At 48.7% G+C, this 22,686-nt stretch overlaps 1 protein-coding gene across 1 annotated transcript in view; it reads left to right on the top strand.

The window, feature by feature from the left end:
- Nucleotides 1-19,016: 19,016 nt before the first annotated feature.
- PEMT (phosphatidylethanolamine N-methyltransferase) overlaps nucleotides 19,017-22,686 on the top strand; it is a 66,142-nt gene continuing 62,472 nt past the window's right edge. The window contains exon 1 of the mRNA XM_056866423.1: nucleotides 19,017-19,079. Coding sequence (XP_056722401.1) covers nucleotides 19,017-19,079 — 63 coding nt within the window. The remainder of the gene's footprint in view (nucleotides 19,080-22,686) is intronic.

The following is a 22,686-nucleotide window of genomic DNA, read 5'->3' as shown; positions in this document are numbered from 1 at the left end:
GGAGACCCTGGACCGCCAAAAAAACAGATCAGTGGGTTATAGATCAAATCCATACTGAACTGACCCTAGAAGCGAAAATGACTAAACTGAGGCTGTCGTATTTTGGTCACGTCATGAGACGAAGAGTCACTGGAAAAGACCGTCATGCTAGGAAAAGTGGAGGGCAGCTGGAAAAGAGGGAGACCCAACAAGAGATGGATGGACTCAATAAAGGAAGCCACAGCCTTCAGTTTGCAAGATCTGAGCAAGGCTGTCAAAGATAGGGCATTTTGGAGGACTTTCATTCATAGGGTCGCCATGAGCCGGAAGCGACTTGACGGCACTTAACACACACACACACATGGTGAGTTGGGCTCTTAAACACGGGACCCACCTGCGCCCGCCCCCCCAGGGTTACCAGGTACCTCCTCACCACCGGTGGGAGGTTTTTGGGGCGGAGACGAGGAGGGCTCGGTTTGGGGAGGGGAGAGGAGAGGAGAGGAGGGACTTCAATGCCATAGAGTCCAATTGCCAAAGCGGCCATTTTCTCCCGGGGAACGGATCTCTGTTGGCTGGAGATCCGTTGTAATAGCAGGAGATCTCCAGCCGCTACCTGGAGGTTTTACAACAATCAACAGGCACTTATGGCAAAGAAGCACGAAACTACTACTGCTTAACAAAGAAAGTCAATGTAATGTAATCACATAAACATAAGCAAAAGGTAATGACAAAATACATGTGCAAACTCCCAGAACTTTTACACAAGGTAAGTGCCAAAACAACCATATAGGTCAATAAAGTCCAAGAATGCCAAAAAAAGATAGGTTTCCGGTATAGAGTCCTATTTCGCATAAGCTTTTTCGATTCTGGCAATCCCACGACGATCAGTCACAGTTCCACCGAACATATGTCCCAAAAATAAGGCTTGTAGCCCCTCAGTGCTAGCGGATGGCGAGTCTGCATCATCTCCAGCTACCTGCAGGTTGGCAACCCTAGCCCCCCCTCCCCGCCCAATCCGGCGAAAGTTTGCAAAAGGTGTATCACTCGCTAGTGGTAAATCGCAGGCTCAAATCAAGCGGATGGGGTTGGACTTGATGACCCCGGTGGTCCCTTCCAGCTCGATGATTCTAAGTCCCTTTAAATGCCGCTCTGTAGTTGGCTCACTTCGCCCGGCTCGCTATGAAAAATAAGCCCCAAAACCCCAACTGCCGCATAAAAAAGCATTTTAAGAACAAAAAACAAAAAATGGCACAAGCTGAAAGGGGGGGGGGAGAAACCCAAGCCTTGTTTTTTAAAAGCCTCTCTCTTTTTGCTCAGAAAGAGCTCCGGGGTAGCAGGAAGAACTTGAATCCCCGCCTCTCTCCCTGCTGCTTCGTGAGCGGCTCTTTCTCTGCTTTTGCATCCGCATTGAGTTTTGAGCCGGGCTGAGCTCCCGTTAGAGGGGAAAGTCAGATTAGCAGAGGGATGGGAAGAGCCGGACATTGTTAGGGCTGGCGGCGAGTTCACGTCTCATGGAAGGAAAACACGTGCAGAATTCCAAGGAATATCCAAGTCAGACAGGGAGCAAACGGGAGTCCAAGCACCCATGCATAATAGGCCATAGTTCTCTCTAAACTCTCTCAGCCCCACCGACATAAGAACATAAGGAAAGCCCTGCTGGATCAGACCAAGGCCCATCAAGTCCAGCAGTCTGTCCACACAGCGGCCAACCAGATGCCTTTAGGAAGCCCACAAGCAAGACGACTGCAGCAGCATTTATCCTGCCTGGGTTCCTCCGCACCCAAAATAATAGGCATGCTCCTCTGATACTAGAGAGAATAGGTATGCAGCATGACTAGTATCCATTTTTACTAGTAGCGATGGATAGCCCTCTCCTCCATGAGTATGTCCACTCCCCTCTTAAAGCCCTCCAAGTTGGCAGCCGTCACCACATCCTGGGGCAGGGAGTTCCGCCATTTAACTCTGCGTTGGGTGAAAAAATACTCCCTTTTATCTGTTCTGAATCTCTCGACCTCCAGCTTTAGCAGACGACCCCGTGTTCTAGTATTACGGGAGAGGGAGAAAAACTTCTCCCCGTCCACTCTCTCCAAACCATGCATAGTTTTATAGACCTCTATCATGTCTCCCCTTAGCTGCCTTCTTTCCAAGCTAAGCAGCCCTAAGCGTCTTAACCGCTCCCCATCGGACAGTTGCTCTGGTCCCCTAATCCTTTTGGTTGCTCTTTTCTGCACCTTCTCAAGCTCTGCAATATCCTTTTTGAGGTGTGGTGACCAGAACTGGACACAGTAGTCCAAGTGTGGTCTCACCATAGATTTGTACAAGGGCAGTAGGATTGCAGCAGTTTTATTCTCTGTTCCTCGTCTCACAAGGTTTTGGACGGAGGAAGGGAAGGCGATCGTAAGCTGCTTTGAGACTCCGTAAAGGCAATACCTCTCTCGGGCCATCCGCAGTGGTGGCGCTGCGGCATGGCAAGGATCAGCTGGCATTTCCTTCGGAGAAGAAGAGTTGGTTCTCTTCACTTTAGCTAGGATGGATACTAGTCATGCTGCATACCTATTCTCTCTAGTAAGTGGCGGCAGGCTCAAAAAGGTTGGGGACCCCTGGGTTAGCGTGTCAGAGACCCAGGTCCGAATCCCCACTTAGCTGTGGAAGCTTGCTGGGGGGGAGCCAGTCACGCCTTCTCCGCCTAAGCTACCTCACAGGGCTGTTGTGAGGATCGAACGGAAACAAGGAGAAGGTCGAAGTAAATAAAGAAATAAAGTGGGTTGCACGCCCCTGGGAGGAAAGCGGCGCTGATCCTGCGACCAACCATTTCTGCTCGTCTGCTTCCCCGATGCAACTTGTACATTTAAAAACGGACATTGCAAAAACAACCCCAGGATGCCGCTCCCCCGAGAAAACTAACCGTGAAACGTTGGTCCTCCACCCCCCGGCACCCTGCTTCTTAAATAAGTTGGGAGCAGGATGCAGTCATTACCTTTATGTTTAATTTTATTCTCTCTAACAGTCAAGTAGGAGGCGGGCGCCAATCACAACAGAATAGCACAAGCAGGCCGCCCGTAGGGAAAGTCGGGGGCGCCCAGGTATGCCGGAAATGATGACTTTGCAAAGGAATCAAAAGGAAAAATAAATAAATAAATAAATAAATATTAATTTAAAAAAAAGAAAAAGAAAAAAAGGGGGGGAATCAAGCTATGAAGAGCGCCAGGGGCCCAAAATTTTGAGGGCAGCTGAGAGTAGAAGGAAAACAAGGGATACACCTAGGGTTGCCAACCTCCAGGTACCTCTAATGCAAATGCTGTTAGAAAAATATATTCAGAAGTAGTTCTTACTAACACAACCTTAGATGAGCAAAACAACACAATAGTTTTTTTACAATGGTCTAAAAAAGACCCAAAGTGAAGACGCAAAAAGCGTTACAACATAAATAAATGTAGGCACAATTGCTCAGTTCGTTCAAAGTCTTACTTTGCCGTCCATGCATACAAGGAAGGCACACTCCTTCATAAAATGAATGCACGGAAGGACCTATAAAGCTTGAAAAAGTATCGCATGAAATGGAATTATACCGGATTTCCATTGCACAACGTCCGGTCTTTGCTGCCTAAATTATTGCATTTGCACTTTATGTGTATGGACCTTGTATGGACTTTGAACGAACTGAGCAGTTGTGCCTACATTTATTTATGTTGTAACGCTTTTGCGTCTTCACTTTGGGTCTTTTTTAAACCGTTGTAAAAAAAACTATTGTGTTGTTTTGCTCAACTAAGGTTGTGTTAGTAAGAACTACTTCTGAATATATTTTTCTAGCAGCAATTGCATTATAGTCACCTTTGTGTGTGTAACTTTGCTGGTGCTCTTATTTTGAATTGCCAAAACTCCTAGTAGCACTTGTAGCCGTCTTTGACTACAACCTCCAGGTACCAGCTGGGGATCTCCTGCTATTGCAAGCGATCTCCAGCCGATAGAGATCAGTTCCCCGGGAGAAAAATGGCCGCTTTGGCCATTGGACTCTATGGCATTGAAGTCCCTCCCCGAACCCCGCCCTCCTCAGGCAACCCTAGTGTCAGCTTTTGAAATGGATTGGGAAACGTTTCCCCAGCCGCATCTGTTTGTTTGTACTCGGATCGCCGGGGGCGTGAAGAGTCAGGGGGGTGCGGGCAATGGATCCCACCCCCAGAACATGTGCCTTAAACATCTCTTGTGTTTCTCATGGGTGTAAAGATTCTCCCAGCGTCCTGTTCTTTGCCCTGAGCCGGCGGGGCAGGGGAGTCATCCGGAGAAGAGCGCATGGAAGCCAGCTCTCGAGGTGGAAGGAAATACAAGCGGCTTTTGTGCCGATGGTGCCAAAGAGCAAGGGCCTCCTGGTGTCTCAGGGTCAGCCTCATGTTTTCCTTTCCCTCTGCAGAGGAGCGCACGTGGAATCAACCGTGGCGCCCATGTGAATTGCCCTGGAAACACTGCCAAGCTGGAGAGAGGTGATAGTTTGGTCAGGGATGACCATAGAGTCCACTTCCGAGTCTTAGATTTGGAGAGGAGGAGGAAGGAGAAGGAGAAGAGTTTGATTTTATATGCCGACTTTCTCTACCGCTTAAGGGGAAATCAAACTTATACCTCGGAAGCCCCAATTCTCTCATTCTAGTCCTATCTCAGATGACAAATGTCTCTCATTCGTAGATACTTTCATTCTCGATGTATGTTGCAGAGATACACAGGAAAAGCGAGTTACCAATTTTGCAAATATTTACTTGAACTGAACATGATAGCTAAGTGGAACCTCTGTGGTCACTGTACCTCTATGTACCAGGGTAGGACAACAAGAAGGAGAAGAAGAAGGAGAAGAAGAAGAAGGAGAAGAAGGAGAAGAAGAAGAAGAAGAAGAAGAAGAAGAAGAAGGAGAAGGAGGAGAAGAAGAAGAAGAAGAAGAAGGAGAAGGAGGAGAAGGAGGAGAAGAAGGAGGAGGAGGAGGAGGAGAAGAGTTTGATTTTATATGCCGACTTTCTCTACAACTTAAGGAAGAATCAAACCAGCTTACAATCACCTTCCCTCCCCCTCCCCACAACAGACACCCTGTGTGGTAGGTGGGGCTGAGAGAGCTCGAAGAGAGCTGTGACTAGCCCAAAGTGACCGAGCTGGCTTCATGTGTGGGAGTGGGGAAACCAACCTGGTTCACCAGATTAGAGTCCACCGCTCCAAACCACCGCCCTTAACCACTACACCACCCTGGCTCTCTCCCACTCTGGTCAACATCTCGGCTGCAGCGTTCTGCACCATCTGAATTTTCCAAATGGGGGAGAAATGGGGCAAACTTGTTTTAACAGAGGGACAACCCCCCCCCCAATCTGTCCACTCTAGGGATAACTAACATGCTCCTCTCTCACTCTTTGCCACTCCAGTCCCTTGAATAACTCCTTCCTGCTGTGACTACTCTGTGATTGCTTCCCAACTCCGCCGGCTTTGAAACCCAGTTCAGGAAACCATGCTGATGTTCTCTGATGCAGAAGTCACTCCTGACGCTGTCGGAGAGAAACAGCCGGCAATGGAAAAAGAAACTACTTTCTTAAGCTGGGGGGAATAAACCAGCCGGATGGGTCCAAACCCTGTTTAAAAACACAAAAGGGATCGCCCATTGCAAGAAATACCACAAGCTAGTTAGGTTGATCGATTTGGGGGGGGGGGGCACCACAGGTTTTTTTGGTTTTTTTGCACGGAAGTCAAAAGTTTCAGTTTGCCCACTGCGGGTACAACGTCCTCCATGGCTGAGTTTGGAGAGGGGCCAGGGCTCAGTGGCAGAGCACCCGCTCGGTATACAGAAGGGTACCAGGTTCGATCGCCGGCATCTCCGGTTAAGAATCAGATAGAATCACAGAATCATTGCAAGGGGCCCTTCAGGCCATCTAGTCCAACCCCCTGCTCAATGCAGAAGTAGGTGTACATGTAAGTAGGGGATGGGAAAGACCTTGGAGAGCTGCTGCTAGTCTGAGCAGTCGATCCTGATCTTGATGGACCGATGGCCTGATTCAGTCGAAGGCAGCTTCCTGTGTGTTCAGGTGCCAGCCATTCACAAAATCACAAGATCACACAAGGTTGGAAGAGACCACAAGGGCCATCCAGTCCAACCCCCTGCCATGCAGGATCCCACAATCAAAGCGCTCCTGACAGATGGCCATCCAGCCTCTGCTTAAAGACCCCCCCAAGGCAGCGTCTTCCACCATCGAACCGCCCTCACCGTCAGAAAGTTCTTCCTAATGTTTCGGTGGAATCGCTTTTCTCTTAGTTTAAATCCATCACTCCGTGTCCTAGTCTCTGGAGCAACCGAGAACAAGCTAGTTCCCTCATTATCATGGCATCCCTTCAAATATTTAAACATGGCTATCATGTCACCCCTTAACCTTCTCTTCTCCAGACTAAACAAACTAAACAAATTCAAGAAATGGACCAGGCGATGGACCAGGTGATGTGACCAGGTGATGTGAAATGGACCAGGTGATGTGAAAGACCCTGGACAGCAGCTGCCAATCTGAATAGACAATACGGATCTTGATGGACCAAATGGCCCGATTCAGTATAATGCAGCTTCATGGGTGTTCAGGTGCCAGCCATTCAAGAAAGGGACCAGGCAGTAGGGGACGTGAAAGATCTCCACCTGACGCACCCAGAGAGCAGCTGCCAGCCTGAGCAGAAAACGCTGACCTTGATGTACCGATGGTCGGATTCAGTAGAAGACGGCGTCATGTGTTCGTGTTTTAAGGACCTCAGAGAACCCTGCTGGATCTCCCCAAACAGTCTCATCCAGCACCCTGTTTCTAACCACGGCAAACCAGAAGGTTCTGAGAAACCTACAAGTAGGGTTTAAAGTCTGCAGCTTCCCCCCATCATTTGCTCCCACGTCATCCTGTCTTCAGAGGTACGTCGCTTTTTGAACTGAGTTCTCATGCCGGCTTAACACGTAGAGAGATCCATCCTCAATGAAAATATCTCACCCTCTTTCAAAGTCTGTGGGTTTCCTTGAAGCCAGCATAGTGTAGTGGTCACAATTGTTGTTGTTGTAGTAGTAGTAGAGGAAGAGGAAGAGGAGGAAGAAGAAGAAGAAGAAGAAGAAGAAGAGCTGGTTTTTATATGCTGACTTTCTCTACCACTTAAGGGAGAATCAAACTGACCTTGGAGTTGGAACTGACCTGCCATGGAATCTCGCTGGGGGATCTTGGGCTGGTTACTCCCTCCCCCTCTTAGCCTCACGTCCCTCACAAGGTTGTTGTGTGGATAAATGGTGAAGGGTGTTGGTTATGAGCAGCTTTGGGTCCCCACCCGAGAAACCACTGAGGCGTATTTTAAGAATCGAGAGACAGTGTAGTATAGTGGTTAGAGTGTTAGACTATGCTCCGGATGGCCCAGGTTCCAATTTCTTCTTTACCGAGGAAGCTTGCTGGGTGACCTTGGGCTTACTTACTCCCCACCTGACCTACCTCACAGGGATAAAACGGAGGAGAGGAGAATGATCATAGAATCATAGAGTTGGAAGGGACCACCAGGGTCATCTAGTCCAACTCCTTGCACAATGCAGGAAATTCACAACTACCTCACCCTCCACACCCCCAGTGACCCATACTCCATGCCCAGAAGATGGCCAAGATGCCCTCCCTCTCATGATCTGCCTACGATCATAGAATCAGCCTTGCTGACAGATGGCCATCTAACCTCTTCTTTAAAACCTCCAGGGAAGGAGAGCTCACCACCTCCCGAGGAAGCCTGTTCCACTGAGGAACCGCTCTAACTGTTAGAAAATTCTTCCTAATGTCTAGACGGAAACTCTTCGGATTTAATTTCAACCAGTTGGTTCTGGTCCGACCTTCTGGGGCAACAGAAAACAACTCCGCACCATCCTCTATATGACAGCCCTTGATGAACTTGAAGATGGTTATCACATCCCCTCTCGGTCTTCTCCTCTTCTAGTTAAACATACCCAGCTCCTTCAATCTTTCCTCATAGGACTTGGTCTCCAAGTCTCTCTTTGGGCCCTCATTAGGGAGAAAGGAGGGCTATGAATGAAATAAATAAAAGGGGATTTTTGTGAGTTAATAAAGAACGATGAGAAGAAGTCCTTTTATTTTAACCTACTGCTGGTCAATTTTATCGGGGAGGACCCAGCGTTCTAGGGCCGGGAGTGGAACATTCCTCTCTTTCTCCCATTCACAACTTTGTCAACCACTGTCACGCCTCCTCCCCCACCACCCCAGGTTGTCTTTATCACTTAAACGAAAAAGTAATGAGTTGGCCTTTCACCGTCTTTGTTGCTCGGCTTTTCTGGGTCACCGCACACCCCTGTGGTCTTCGGCTTGTTATGAGCAATTGCTCGAACTTTCTTGGCAACCCCGTTGCTGCCTGGGGCTGCTTGGGTTTCCATGATGCAGTCGAAGGGATGCGCTCATCGTTGGGGGAGAAAGAGGGCTTCCGGGGTGGGGGGTTTGCGGGAACGCTTGTCCCAGAGCCCTGGCCTTTTCCTCTGGCGAGGCGGGGGTCCAGAACGACAGACCTTGAACTCGGACCCAGCCGAGGTGCTCGCGATGAGAACAGTCTCCTTTCTGCTCCAGTCAGCAAGCAAGCCAGACCTGGAAGTCTTTCTAGGGTTTCCCAGATGACCTGCTCTGGACTAGAGGCACATGAAGGCTTCTGTTGGATTACTGGCATCATAGAATCATAGAATGATAAGAGTTGGAAGGGACCCCCAGGGTCATCTAGTCCAACCCCCTGCACAATGCAGGAAATTAACAATTTTCCCCCAACACCCCCAGTGACCCCTACTCCGTGCCCAGGAGGTGGGGGAAAACCCTTCGGAATCCCTTGGCCAATCTGGCCTGGAGGAAAGTTGCTTCCTGACCCCAAAGTGGCGATCGGCATTACCCTGGGCTTGTAAGAAAGGGCCACAAGAGCCAACCATTGGCACAACCCTTCCTGCCCTCCCTCTCATGATCTGCCCAGGTTCACAGCATCAGCCTTCCTGTCAGATGGCCATCTAGCCTCTGCTTAAAAACCTCATAAGTAGGAGAGTCCACCCCCCCCCGAGGAAGCCCGTCCCACTGAGGACCCACTCTGTCAGGAGATTCTTCCTAATATTTAGCTGGAAACTCTTTTGATTTTATTTCAGCCCGTTGGTTCAGGAGGCTTCCTTTAAAGCAGTGGTTCCCAACCTTTTTTTGACCAGGGACCACTAGGACTTTTTTGTTCGGTGCAGGGACCCCAAGGTTCAAAATAAAAACTCAGAGAATTTGAAAATAAACTTTAATCATAACTGTTAGTTAAACATTAAACTTAGAATAATATTTGAATATATATATTTTATAATAGAGAACTTTTAATTGAAAATATCAATTTATTATGGGTTTATAACTTTGTTTCGCGGACCTTAATTTAGTTCTCGCGGACCCCTGGGGGTCCACGGACCCCCGGTTGGGAACCAGTGCTTTAAAGAAACAAATTACCCTAAGCAGAAAGAAATGAAAAAAAGATAACATAACAACAGTAGAAGCAGGTCAACAAATAAGCCTCTAGGAAAGGCTTCCAAATATCTAAAAAATGTGTCCACGCGCTATTGTCGTCTGTATGCCGTACGTTGGTAAAGTTGTAAGATCCTCAACTCATTGAATTACTGGAGGTGGGCATTAATCTTTCCAGCGTTGTAATATAAATCAAGGAAGCTGGGACTGGGAAGGGCAGCCATGAAGGAGCTAGAAAAGATCCTTAAGTGTAAGGATGTGCCACTGGCCGCCAAGAACAAGTTAATTCATGCCATTGCATTCCCTATTACTATGTATGGGTGTGAAAGCTGGACGATGAAGAAAGCTGATAGGAAGAAAGTAGATTCCCCCCGCCTCCAGTACACTATGTCAGAATTTCAAAGATGCCCGCACACTGAAAATGGTTGGGAATCCCTGATATAAACATTTTAAATCAATTAATAAAATGGAATGTTTTGAAACATAAATCTTATTGCTGGCCTGGATTGAGGAAGTTTACAGAAGCGCAGATGGGCGCAGCCGGATTGGGTAAGTTTTCTGGCGCGAAGAAAGCGATGTTCGTGCTATTATTATTATTATTATTATTATTATTATTATTATTATTATTATTTTGCTTCAAGGCCTGTTTTGGTGGGCCACAATTATGGAATTCTTCATGCCTTTTGTCCGCCGTTGATGCTGAAGACGAATCTCGGGTTGATCTTCAGCTGTTCTATTTATGGTCCGGAAATTCTCTCCTGCCTTTCTGTTACCAGAAATATCATGAAAAGGGGGCTGTTTTTATGTGTTCCATTTTTGCATTGGATCCTCGCAGGGGTTTTTCTTTTTCTTTTTAATTCTCTGCCCTAGAGACCAAAGGAGGGATCATCAAACAAGCAAATCTCAGCCACGGGTTTAAATATTTATACCATTCCATCCTTCCCCGCCGCCGCCAATGAGGATTCAAAGCAGCAACGTCGTCCTCTCCTGATCAGTTTTATCCCCACAACAACCCTGATCCTAGCTCTGCCGTGACTGTCCGGCCAACTTAGGTCGCAGTCCCTCTTGAACAGATTTGGGTGTTGTTCTGAATAGACCTCCATAGGATGGCACTGTTAGGTTTCAATCCTCAGAACGTTTTTCTGGGAGGAAGCCCCATTGTGGGAGGGAAGGCCGCGTGGTATAGCGAGATCTCGTCAGATCTCAAAAGCTAAGCAGGGTTGGTACTTGGATGGGAGACCATCAAGGAAGGCTCTGCAGAGGAAGGCAACGGCCAGCCACCTCCGCTTCTCACTTGCCTTGAAAGCCCTTTGCTGGGGCGACCGTAAGTTGGAAGCTAAGCAGGGTCAGTACTTGGATGGGAGACCACCAAGGAAGGCTCTGCAGAGGAAGAAAATGGCAAACCACCCCGCGTGGTGCTTTGAAAACTCTTTTCCTTTAATCCGGGCCAGTGTTTTAGACTGCCGTAGTTAGGGCTGCCAGGAACCCCGTGGCGCAGAATGGTAAGCTGCAGTACTGGAGTCCAAGCTCTGCTCACGACCTGAGTTCGATCCCGATGGGAGTCAGTTTCAGGTCGCCGACTCAAGGAGGACTCAGCCTTCCATCCTTCCGAGGTCGGTCAAATGAGTACCCAGCTTGCTGGGGGTAAAGCGTAGACGACCGGGGAAGGCCATGGCAAACCACCCCATAAACAAAGTCTGCCTAGTCAACGTCGGGATGTGACATCACCCCATGGGTCAGAAATGACCCGGTGCTTGCACAGGGGACCTTTACCTTTACCTTTACTTAGGGTTGCCAGCTCTAGGTTGGAAAATACCTGGAGATTTGGGGGTGGAGCCTGAGGAGGGTGGGGTTTGGGGAGGGGATGCACTTCAATGCCATACAGTCCACCTTCCAAAGCAGCTGTTTTCTCCAGGGGAAATGAACTTGGTTATCTGGAGATCAATTGTAATAGCGGGAGATCTCCAGGTGCCATCGGGAGGTTGGCAACCCCACTCATGAGTAGTGTTGTCAACCTCCAGGTGAGCCCTAGAGATCTCCTGGAATTACGCACTGACCCCCAGGCCGCAGAGATCAGTTCACCTGAGAAAATGGCGGCTTTAGTAGGTGGACTCTATGGCATTATTCCCTGCTGAGGTCCCTCCCCAACCCAAACCCTGCCCTCCCCAGGCTCCGCTCCCAAATTTCCATGAATTTCCCAACAGAGTTGGCAACGCTAGGGCCAACTGGTCATTGGGGGTGGTAGACATGTGCCTACCGTCATGAGATCCTTGGGCGAAGGATGGGGCAAAAGGTTCAAAGCGGCGAAGCAACTTTCATTTCGGTTGTATAGAGAAAATGGCTTTCCGTTGTTCTTTCCCCGAGGGGCCCCGAACCCATTTCATGTTGGCACGAAGAAGGGCACGCGTGTGGGCGGAGCGAAATCTTTTCTGGATCGGAACAAACGCGCTGAAGGAACGTTTTTTTAGCAAGCGACAAAGAAAAGCCACTTCAGGGAACACAAGTCTCCGCCTTTGCATTTCAGCAGAGTACATTATACACGCCTTCCTTCTCTTTCTTTTTGCACGTACCGGGACCATGCTGGGGGAAAAGAAACACTTAAGCAAGTAGAGTACAAGAAGGGTTTCTTTTTTTTTTATCAGGACCACGTACAAAGACAGAAAAGCTGTAACCTGCTTTTTGTGTGTGTGTGTGTAATTGCACATTTGTAATGAGTTGCAGAGGAACGCTTTGCCATGCAACCAGCTAGGACTGCAGAACCAAAAAGCTCCCACCAGTACATCTGAAATCCAAGAAGCAAGGAGAGAAAGGGAGAATGCTTCGAACCATTCGGGATCCCCATTGGGGAGAAAAGGGGGATATAAATGAAGTGAATACATCAAGAGATAAACTTGATTCTGCCCTTCTAGCCCTTCTGCTAGGTTCCCATTCTGGGTAATATTGAAGGGCAAAAAGAGCTTTGACAGCCCTAAACAGAGCAACCTCCTTCTAGCCCGTGGATTTAGAAGGCTTAACTCTGCTTAGGACAGCACTGTTTGTCTCCTGGCTCTTTTCCCGAACAAGGAAGGAGTGGGGAGTGGCAAAGAGGGACCTGGCAACCCTACACACACGTTAAGAGTCAGCCGTCAGTAAAGAGGATAAGAATTTTATTTATAAATTGAAAATATCAAGCCAGTGGCCAATCCCACCAGCAGGCAATGGCAACTGGCATTAACATGAGGCATGAAAATGAGCTCCCGTGTTTTTCCTTCTCTCGCTTCCAGCTGGTCTCCTGACAGGCATTCGATTTTAATGAGCTCGGGAGAATTTGTGCAGTTCCACACTCCGGACGCTGTGGCGGGGGACCGCGCGGCCGCGGCATGGCGGCGTGGGGTCCGCGTCGGACAACGCGCGGCGCCATCTTTGTTCCCAGGACCTGACGGGGAGCTCCTTTTCTTCGCGGCGCGACAAGCCCGGGCAATGTGGCCGACCCAGCCGCAAGCCCTGCACTCAGCGTCACGGAAACGGCACGTGCGGCGGCCGTGCAAATCTCCGCAGCTAGCGCACGGCCTGCCCGCCGGACCCCGCAGCTTGGGGCCCCTGGCGGACATCTTGTGGGCTTCCTCTTCATCGTCCCCCTTGCAGGTATCCTCGTAGTGGACGGGAACAGCAGCACGAGACGGCGGTGCGGTCCCCCGGTCCCCGATGCGGTCTGCCTTCGCCGACGCTTCGGCCGCCGCGGCTTCCTCGGCAGCCGCCGCAAGCCAGACCTCCTTCTTTGCCACGAGGCGGCGGCGCACCTAAAACGAGCCGGTCCCGGAGGGTGCTGTCGAGGTCCGGAAAGTTGCAGAAACTCGGAGCACCGTGGTATAAGTGGACACGGTCTCCCCGGCCTCCTGGTCCCCCAGGTGGAATTCCAGACGCCGGGCGAGCTGCGTGGGCTGGGGGGCGAAGTGGTTCCCCAGCGCTACCATGATGTCGGCGAACGGGGTCTCTCTCAACTTCACGGGGGCCAGCAGGGTTTGCGCCAGCTGGAAGGTCCGAGGGCCCCAAACGCCGAGGAAGAGCGAGCGTTTCTTGCTGGCGTCGGTGACGTCGTTCGCATCCCAGAAGAAGCCGAGGCGGTCGGCGTAGCTCTCCCACTCGCTGGGGTGAGCTGGGTCGAATGCCTCCACGGAGCCCTTGGTGGGCATTGTGCGGCACGTTGTGTCTCCCTCGTGTGTCGTGGCGACTCAGCAAGGCAAGCCGGGCTGCCTACCGGCCACAGCAATTTCAGCAGGATTCAAGAGTGATTTCAGCAGGGCAGCCGGACTGCCTACCAGCCTTCGTCGCCACTGTTAAGTCCGCATGGGGGAACACACGAGGTCAGAGACGGAGTTCCAACAGCAACCCCTTTATTAGGTGAACGAGAACTAACTTACAGTGACCAGACCCCTGCTTATATGCCCCCCTGCGGCCACTTCCCCCCCCAGTCCATGATGGAGGGGGGGAAACCCCAATAGCCAATGGGAACATACAGTTCAGGACCCTTGGAGAACACCAAGCTGCCCAGGGTTTTCCCTGATGCAATTACGAGGATCATTGTCCCCTTGATTCAGTCACCCACGCACATGCATACATAACATACTCCATGGAGCTTAATCCCAGGGAAGCGTCCTAGGGTTGCCAATTTCCAGGCGAGGCCTGGAGATCTCGCAGAATCACAGCTGATCTTTGTTTCAGACAAAGAATACCAGACACGGAGAGGCAACCTATATTCTCATTAGCGCGCAGGGTTTGCTCACCCCTGGAACTGGGTAGTCACCCTACTTTGGTAACTTTGTGTGTGCGCGCGTGCGGGTTAAGTGCTGTCAAGTCGCTTCCGACTCCTGGCGACCCTATGAATCAACGTCCTCCAAAATGTCCTATCTTTGACAGCCTTGCTCAGGTCTTGCGAATTGAGGGCCGTGGCTTCCTTTACTTAGTCAATCCATCTCTTGTTGGGTCTTCCTCTTTTCCTGCTGCCCTCAACTTTTCCTAGCATGACTGTCTTTTCCAATTACTCTTGTCTTTTCATAATGTGATCAAAATACGACAGCCTCAGTTTTGTCATTTTAGCTTCTAGGGTCAGTTCAGACTTGATTTGACCTATAACCGACTGATTTGTTTTTTTGGCAGCCCAAGGTATCCGTAACCCTCTCCTCCAACACCACATTTCAAAGGAATCAACTTTCTTCCTATCAGCTTTCTTCACTGTCCAGCTTTCACACCCATACATAGTAACAGGGAATATGATAGTATGAATTTATGATAGCTTGACCGACTTATTTTTCCTCTTTAACATCTCCGCAACCCTGCCGGGTTTTTATGTCCGCTCGCCTAAACACCCTCCCAACACAAATTCTTTGGGGCAGATTTCAGAACATCCCTGTCTGCATTTGGACCTGCCCGCGCTCGCAGCACCAACCAGAAACCGTGGCTCACGTGGTGCTTTGTCGTGCTTTTTGCGTGCCCCTATGGGAAACCGGCATTGCTCCGCTGATGCGGGATATTTTCTATCTTCCCGCACAGGCCAAAAGGGCTGACCAGCTCCCCTGTATTACAGGGGAGGTAGCAAAGTTTCTTTTAGCTGTTATGAGGATTCGAGGAACCAAGCGCAAACCTATTTGATTGCTTCCACAATCTACATTGGACAAACAGGTCAGTCTCTTAGACAAAGATTAAATGGACATAAGTCTGACATCAGAAACCACAATATTCAGAAACCAGTGGGTGAACATTTCAACCTTCCAGGACATTCTGTTGCAGATTTAAGAGTAGCAGTTCTCTTACAAAGGAATTTTAAAGGGAGATTGGAAAGAGAAACTGCTGAATTACAGTTGATATTCAAACTAAAGTCAATGCATTTACCTGGGCTGAATAAAGACCTTGCATTCATGGCCCATTACCAATGCTGATTTCTCAACACCCATCTCTCCCCTGGACATCACAGACTCTTTTGCATATCACACCTAATCCAATCAAGCCTGCTATTCACATTTACATACTGTTCCTCTACTTAAAGACCGATGTGATTCACATTCTAGCTGTATCTGAAGAAGTGAGCTGTGGCTCACGAAAGCTCATACCCTACCAGAAAATATTTTTGTTAGTCTTTAAGGTGCTACTGGACTCTTGCCCTTTTTGACTAATGCAAACAGACTAACACGGCTACCCACTGTGAACTATTTGATTGCTGTCGTGATTTGCTACTAAGACATGCTCACCTCTCCACCAAGGAATATTCCCTAAATCTGGTGGAACGACCACATATTTATATCAACTGTATACGCCAGAAATGCACAGGGCTTTTTCTCTAGCCAGACTTAATGTATTACCATCAGCCTTACTAACTGGCCGTTATACTGGTGTCCCCCTTCCCGATAGACTGTGTCCTTGCTCTATGGAAGAGACGGAAACTATTCAACATGTCCTTCTTCGGTGCCCTCTGTATCACAGATTACGACTGAAACTCTTAAATACTAGTCTGATTCGGTTGGAGGGATTTTCTAACTGTTCAAAGGTTCTCACCCTTCTTAATAACCAGGACCCTAAAATCATAGAAATTGTGGCTAATTTTTTTTGTTGGTGTGATGGCAATTCGCTCTTCCTTTTAGTAAGTTATGTTATGTCCTTACTGTACTTGGATGAATGTTGGCTATGCCAATAAAGGTATCAGAACTGAACTGAGCTGTCATGATTGATTGATTTTATTTTATATGCAAAATATGTACTGATTGGATTGCATTGAAAGAAGTTATGTTATGTCCTTACTGTACTTGGATGAATGTTGGCTATGCCAATAAAGGTATCAGAACTGAACTGAGCTGTCATGATTGATTGATTTTATTTTATATGTAAAATATGTACTGATTGGATTGCATTGAACTGATCTTTAGACGACAGAGATCAGTCCCCCTGCAGAAAACGGCTGCTTCATTGGGTGGACTCAATAGCATTATACCCCATCAAGGTCCCCACCACCACCACCACCTAAACCCACCCTACTCAGGCTCCACCCCCCAAATCTCCAGGAATTTCCCATCCCAGCGTTGGCTACCCTAGAATGACCCTGGGAGCTCTCGGGTTCTCCTTAAAAGCTAGGGTTGCCAACCTCCAGGGGGCGGCTGGAGATCTCCCACTATTACAACTGATCTCCAAGCGGCAGAGATCAGTTCCCCTGGAGAAAAATGGCTGCTTTGGAAGATGGACTCTATGGCATTATACCCCATTGAAGTCCCTCACTTCCCCAAACTCCGCCCTCCTCAGGCTCCACCCCCCCAAAATCTCCAGGTATTTCCCAACCCACAGCAGGCAACCCTATTAAAAACACATTATTTGCCCCTCTGCCCTCCTCCCCAAAGCAACTCACATCATTCTCCTCCCCTCCATTTCACCCTCACAACGGCCCTGCGAGGTAGGTTAGGCCGAGAGGGTGTGACTGGCCCAAGGTCACCCAGCGAGCTTCTGCGGCAGAGCGGGGGATTCGAACCCGAGCCTCCCAGATCCCAGTCTGACACGAAGCGCGGCACCATGCCGTGTGTTCTCGCACGACGGCTCTGTTGACACATGGCGCGTGTGCCCTGCCAACTCCAAAAGGTCAGGGACATGTGCCAGTCGCCGCCTGGTCTCCCCTTGGCTCGGGAGACCAGCCGATGCGCAGTGCAAAGTCCAGCCCAGGCAACGAGAGCGAGTCGGAGTCTGCATCAACTCAGATCGTCTCAAGCCTGAATAATATTCAAAAAGGTCAGTGTCTCGGAAAACTGGATTTTAAAGCCTAACTCTCTTTGCTGGCGCATCTCTAGGGACCGGGGTTGCCAACCTCCAGGTAGTGTCTGGCGATCTCCCACTCTTACAACTGATCTCCTGCAGATAGAGATCGGTTCCCCTGGAGAAAATGGCCGCTTTGGCAATTGGACTCTATGGCATTTAAAGTCCCTCCCCAAACCCCGCCCTCCCCAGGCCCCGCCCACAAAATCTCCAGGTGTTTCCCAACCTGGAGCTGGCAACCCTACTAGGGACAGTTTCCGACATGATGGAGTTTTTAAAAGGATGCAAATACAGCCAATTGACGTTTCCTGCCGGCTGCTTAAGGTTGCCAACTCTGCTTTGGGAAATTCCTGGAGATTTAGGGGTGGCGCCTGGGGAGGAGGGTTGCCAACCTCCAGGGACTAAACAAAAATACGGCACAGATACCAACAGCGAACTGTGGCGAAACAAAGGTCTCAAGCTCACAACAGTAATGCAAAAAGGGCTCTATTATTTACAAGTGCAAGCGTCAAAAATATCATGATGTTAACAAACAATGATCATTTGAATGACAATTTGAATGAGAATTTAAATGGTAATCTGAATATTATAAGGGGGTAGAAATATGTATTTCCTTGCTGATGTTTTCCCCCTCCCTTCTCTTTTTTCCTGTATCCCTATTTAATATTATAAACCAATAAAATGTTTGAAAGAAAAATAAACATCATGAACACATACAAACATAACACAATGACAACGTGGAGCTGCAAGCTACCCGAAGAAGACAAACGTTTGCAAAACTAAGGACAATGACTTGTTTGACAACTTTCTTCTTTTCGCAGAAAGCAATAACGGAGCAAACATGCTTTCTGTTAAAAGAAGAAAGTTGTCAAACAAGTCATTGGCCTTACTTTTGCAAACATTTGTCTTCTTCGGGTAGATTTCAGCTCCACATTGTCATTGTGTTATGTTTGCACGTGTTCATGATATTTTTGACGCTTTGCACTTGCAAACATTACGAGCCCTTTTTGCATTACTGTTGTGAGCTTGAGACCTTCGAACCGCCAGGTCCTAGCTGGAGATCTCCTGCATTACAGCTGATCTCCAGCCAAGAGAGATCAGTTCACCTGGAGAAAATGGCCTCTTTGGCCATTGGACTCTATGGCATTGAAGTCAGCAACCCTATTAAGTTGAGGTCAGCAACCCTATTAAGCAAGCAGGCTTGCTCAGAGAATTAGGGTGGGCTTGCATTCCTTGCTAAGCGGGCCCTTGGTAGTATACCAGGGCTCGCTGCAATTTCAAGCGTGCATGGGATTTATCATTATTATAATCGCAGAATCCTAGAGTTGGAAGGGACCCCCGGGGTCATCTAGTCCAACCCCCTGCACAATGCAGGCAACTCACAACTACCTCGCCCCCAGTGACCCCCTACTCCATGTTCAGAATTTATCATCATCATCATCATTTTTTTTTGCAATATTTTGCAGTGACCCAAAAAAAAAAAAAAGCTTTCCGCGAACACGCATCGGCAAGCTGATCGCTGCGCCACGTGGGAACGCGTGCACCCGTGCAAAGAAGCGGGTTGCGTCTGGGCCTCGCAGGGTGTCTTTCTAGACCCGCTGCAGGCATTGAAACAAGAAAGGGGGGGAATGGACTACATTTCCCAGCATGCCGTTTGCTCCGAGGAGTGATCCGGAAGTTGCAGTTTGCAAAATTGGCTTTGCAAGAGTTGCAACCCCCCCTTTCCCTTTAAACTTGGGGGATTGCCCATCTTAAAATTGGCATTATTAGAAGGGGATGGCTCACCTGCCCCAATCTCTGGATTGCTGCGGAGGACTGGATAATGTGGATTATAGTAAGGTAGATCAATGCACTTATTTTATTTTTTGCAAATGTTTATTTTTTATTTATTTTTTTAAAGGGAGTTTCCTAAGGCGAGGGTGTTTGGGGGCGACCATCCTCTTCGGGCCGTGGCCACACGTGGCTTAGCCACCCCCTCCACCGTTTGCTGGGCTTTCTTAAAGAGACACCTCTCAGGGGCAAAACCCTGGGTTCTGGATTCAGACGTGCCCCATTGCAAATCTACCCACGTGTGCATGGGATTATTATTATCACAGAATCAGAGAGTTGGAAGGGACACCCAGGGTCATCTAGTCCAACCCCCTGCACAATGCAGGAAACTCACAACTCTCAACAATGCAGGAAACTCTCAACTCAGAGAATTTGTCTCCCTTCCTGCCAAATTTCCCTACTGGTTGCTCTTTGTCCTGGGGTTGCAATGTCCACATTCCCTTCCCCCAAAGCCCTTCTGAGGTTGTTTTGACCCAGAACAAAAAGTGCTTAATTTTTTTCCAAGTGAAAAATGCACCATTCCCATGACTTGTCCCTAAAGAATTCACTGGGGGGAGCGAGGAGAGAGATCTGGGGGGGTCTCTTTCCGAATGTCCCCGGTGGAGCAAAGTCCTCCGAGGATGGGGTTGGAGTAGGGTCGCCAGCCTCCAGAAAAAGCACTAAAGAGTCATTCTCATGAACTGCAAAGTTGCACTTGGATATCAATATAAAGTCTGAAGAAGCTATCGCAATATCAGCGCGAAACAAGATGAAACCGGAGTCTTGTTACAACCTCCAGGTGGGGCCTGGAGACCTCCCAGATTTACATATAAAGTCTGAAGAAGCTATCACAATATCAGCGCGAAACAAGATGAAACCGGGGTCTTGTTACTACCTCCAGGTGGGGCCTGGAGACCTCCCAGATTTACATATAAAGTCTGAAGAAGCTATCACAATATCAGTGCGAAACAAGATGAAACCGGGGTCTTGTCACAACCTCCAGGTGGGGCCTGGAGATCTCCCAGATTCACAACTGCCTGCGGAGATCGCTTCCCCTGGAGAAGATGGATGCTTTGGAGGGTGGACTCTACGGCATTGTAGCCCACTGCAGTCCCTCCCCAAACCCCGCCCTCCCCAGGCTCCACCCCCAAATCTCCAGGAATTTCCCAACCCAGAGCTGGCAACCCTAGGTTACGCTAAGGGGGCTAGGGTTGCCAACCTCCAGGTAGTGGTCATCAATAATAAACCCAAAAGCATTCAACGTACAGACGTTTGAGAAGAGCAGCCAAGTCAATAATGCTGAATGAGTCCCAGCCGGAACTAAAGTCCATTCAAGGTCAATAAAAACCGGAGCTCTAAGTCCATTCCAGGTAATTCGAGAACCGTAGCGAGGAAAAACGATATCCTATCCATTGTTGGCACAGCGCATCCCTCCTTGTACTCGCCCCGTGGCCACGCCTGACTTCCGCAGTGGCACCAGCCGCTCCCAACACCGAACTCGCTGGCAGGCTGGCAGCGCCTTCGCCGGCTGCCGCCTCCCCAAGGAGGGATGCGCTGTGCCAAGAATTGAAAGGATATCGTTTTCCTTGCTACGGTTCTCATTGATCTGGAATTACCTGGAATTGACTTGTGTGTGTTAAGTGCCGTCAAGTCGCTTCCGACTCATGGCGACCCTATGAATGAAAGTCCTCCAAAATGTCCTATCTTTGACAGCCTTGCCCAGATCTTGCAAACTGAAGGCTGTGGCTTCCTTTGTTGAGTCAACCCATCTCTTGTTGGGTCTTCCTCTTTTCCTGCTGCCCTCCGCTTTTCCTAGCATGGCTGTCTTTTCCAGTGACTCTTGTCGTCTCATGCCGTGACCAAAATACGACAGCCTCAGTTTAGTTATTTTCGCTTCTAGGGTCAGTTCAGGATGGATTTGATCTATAACCCACTGATTTGTTTTTTTGGCAGTCCACGGTCTCCGTAACCCTCTCCTCCATCACCACATTTCAAAGGAATCTATTTTCTTCCTATCAGTTTTCTTCACTGTCCAGCTTTCACACCCATACATAGTGATAGGGAGTACGATGGCATGAATTAATCTAGTCTTGGTGGCCAGTGACACATCCTTACACTTCAAAATCTGTTCTAGCTCCTTCATGGCGGCCCTTCCCAGTCTCAATCTCCTTCTGATGTCTTGGCTGCAGTCTCCCTTCTGGTTGATGGTGGAGCCAAGGAATAGAAAGTCTTGAACAATTTCAATTTCCTCCTTGTCAACCTTAAAGTTGTGTAATTCTCCTGTAGTCATTACCTTTGTCTTCCTGATGTTCAGCTGCAGTCCTGCTTTGGCACTTTCTCTTTTAGCTTTCAGCAGTAGTCGTTTCCGATCTTCACTATTTTCTGCCAATAATGTAGTGTCATCAGCCTATCTCAAATGATTAATGTTCCTCCCTTACCGCTCCATTTTTTATTGACCTTGAATGGACTTTAGTTCCGGTTGGGACTCATTCAGCATTGTTGACTTTGTTGCTTTTCTCAAATGTCTGTACGTTGAAGGCTTTTGGGTTTATTATTGATGACCATTACATGTATGAAAATTGCAGAATTTAACCTTGTGTATTTGAGTTTCATTACGAGCCTACGTGGTGTTGTTTTTTTGCTAACTGCGTTATTTTCAGCACAGGTCTGTTGTTATTTGAGAACCTCCAGGTAGTAGATGGAGACCTCCTCCTATTGCAAGTGATTTCCAGCCGATAGAGAGCATTTCCCCTGGAGAAAACGGCTGCTTTGGCAATTGGACTCTATGGCATTGAAGTCCCTCCCCAAGCCCTGCCCTCCTAGGCTCCACCCCTGAAATCTCAAGGTATTTCCCAACCTGGAGCTGGCAACCCTAAAAGGGCCCTGTCCGCCCTTGGTTAACCAGAGGAAGGCACCGTGGGTGGGATAAAACTGGGCCAAAAAACGTCCCTCCAAAACCTCGGTGTGACGCAAAGCCTCTGCTGCTCGGCTCCTAAAGCCTACATAAGCTTGCTACAAGGTGAACAGCTTTGGAGAGGAGATTCCCAAGGAATACCGAGAAGGCCCTCTCTCCGTGTTCGCTGCCCACCCGACCTCTGACGCTTGCGGCATGTGGAACAAGGCCTTGCCGACAGATCTCGCTCGGTTCAAAGCAGTACTTAAAAAAAAATTATAAATATGTATTTTAATAAATTGATAAGAATAGAAAAGAAAAGCCAGCATGTAGTGGTTAAGAGATTCCCCGCCCCTCCACATGAGCGGCAGAGGCTAATCTGGTAAACTGGTTTTGTTTCCCCATTCCTACACGTGAAACCAGCTGGGTGACCTTGGGCTAGTCACACTCTCTCACCCCCACCTACCTCACAGGGTGTCTGTTGTGGAGAGGGAAAGGGAAGGCAATTGAAGCCAGTTTGATCCTCCTTAAAAGGTACCTACCTCACAGGGTGTCTGTTGTGGAGAGGGAAAGGGAAGGCAATTGAAGCCAGTTTGATCCTCCTTAAAAGGTAGAGAAAGTCGGCATATAAAAACCAACTCTTCTTCAAATTAAAGGCCGTATCATGACAGTCATTACAATTGCGTCAATTGCATCGGAAGAAAATAATTTAAAAATACAACAAACAAAATTGTCATGAACCAT

This window comes from Euleptes europaea, chromosome 21 (genome assembly GCF_029931775.1).
Source record: "Euleptes europaea isolate rEulEur1 chromosome 21, rEulEur1.hap1, whole genome shotgun sequence".
Lineage (NCBI taxonomy): Eukaryota > Metazoa > Chordata > Lepidosauria > Squamata > Sphaerodactylidae > Euleptes > Euleptes europaea.
The sequence above is the reverse complement of the archived record's forward strand: the minus strand, read 5'-3'. Positions and strand labels throughout refer to the sequence as shown.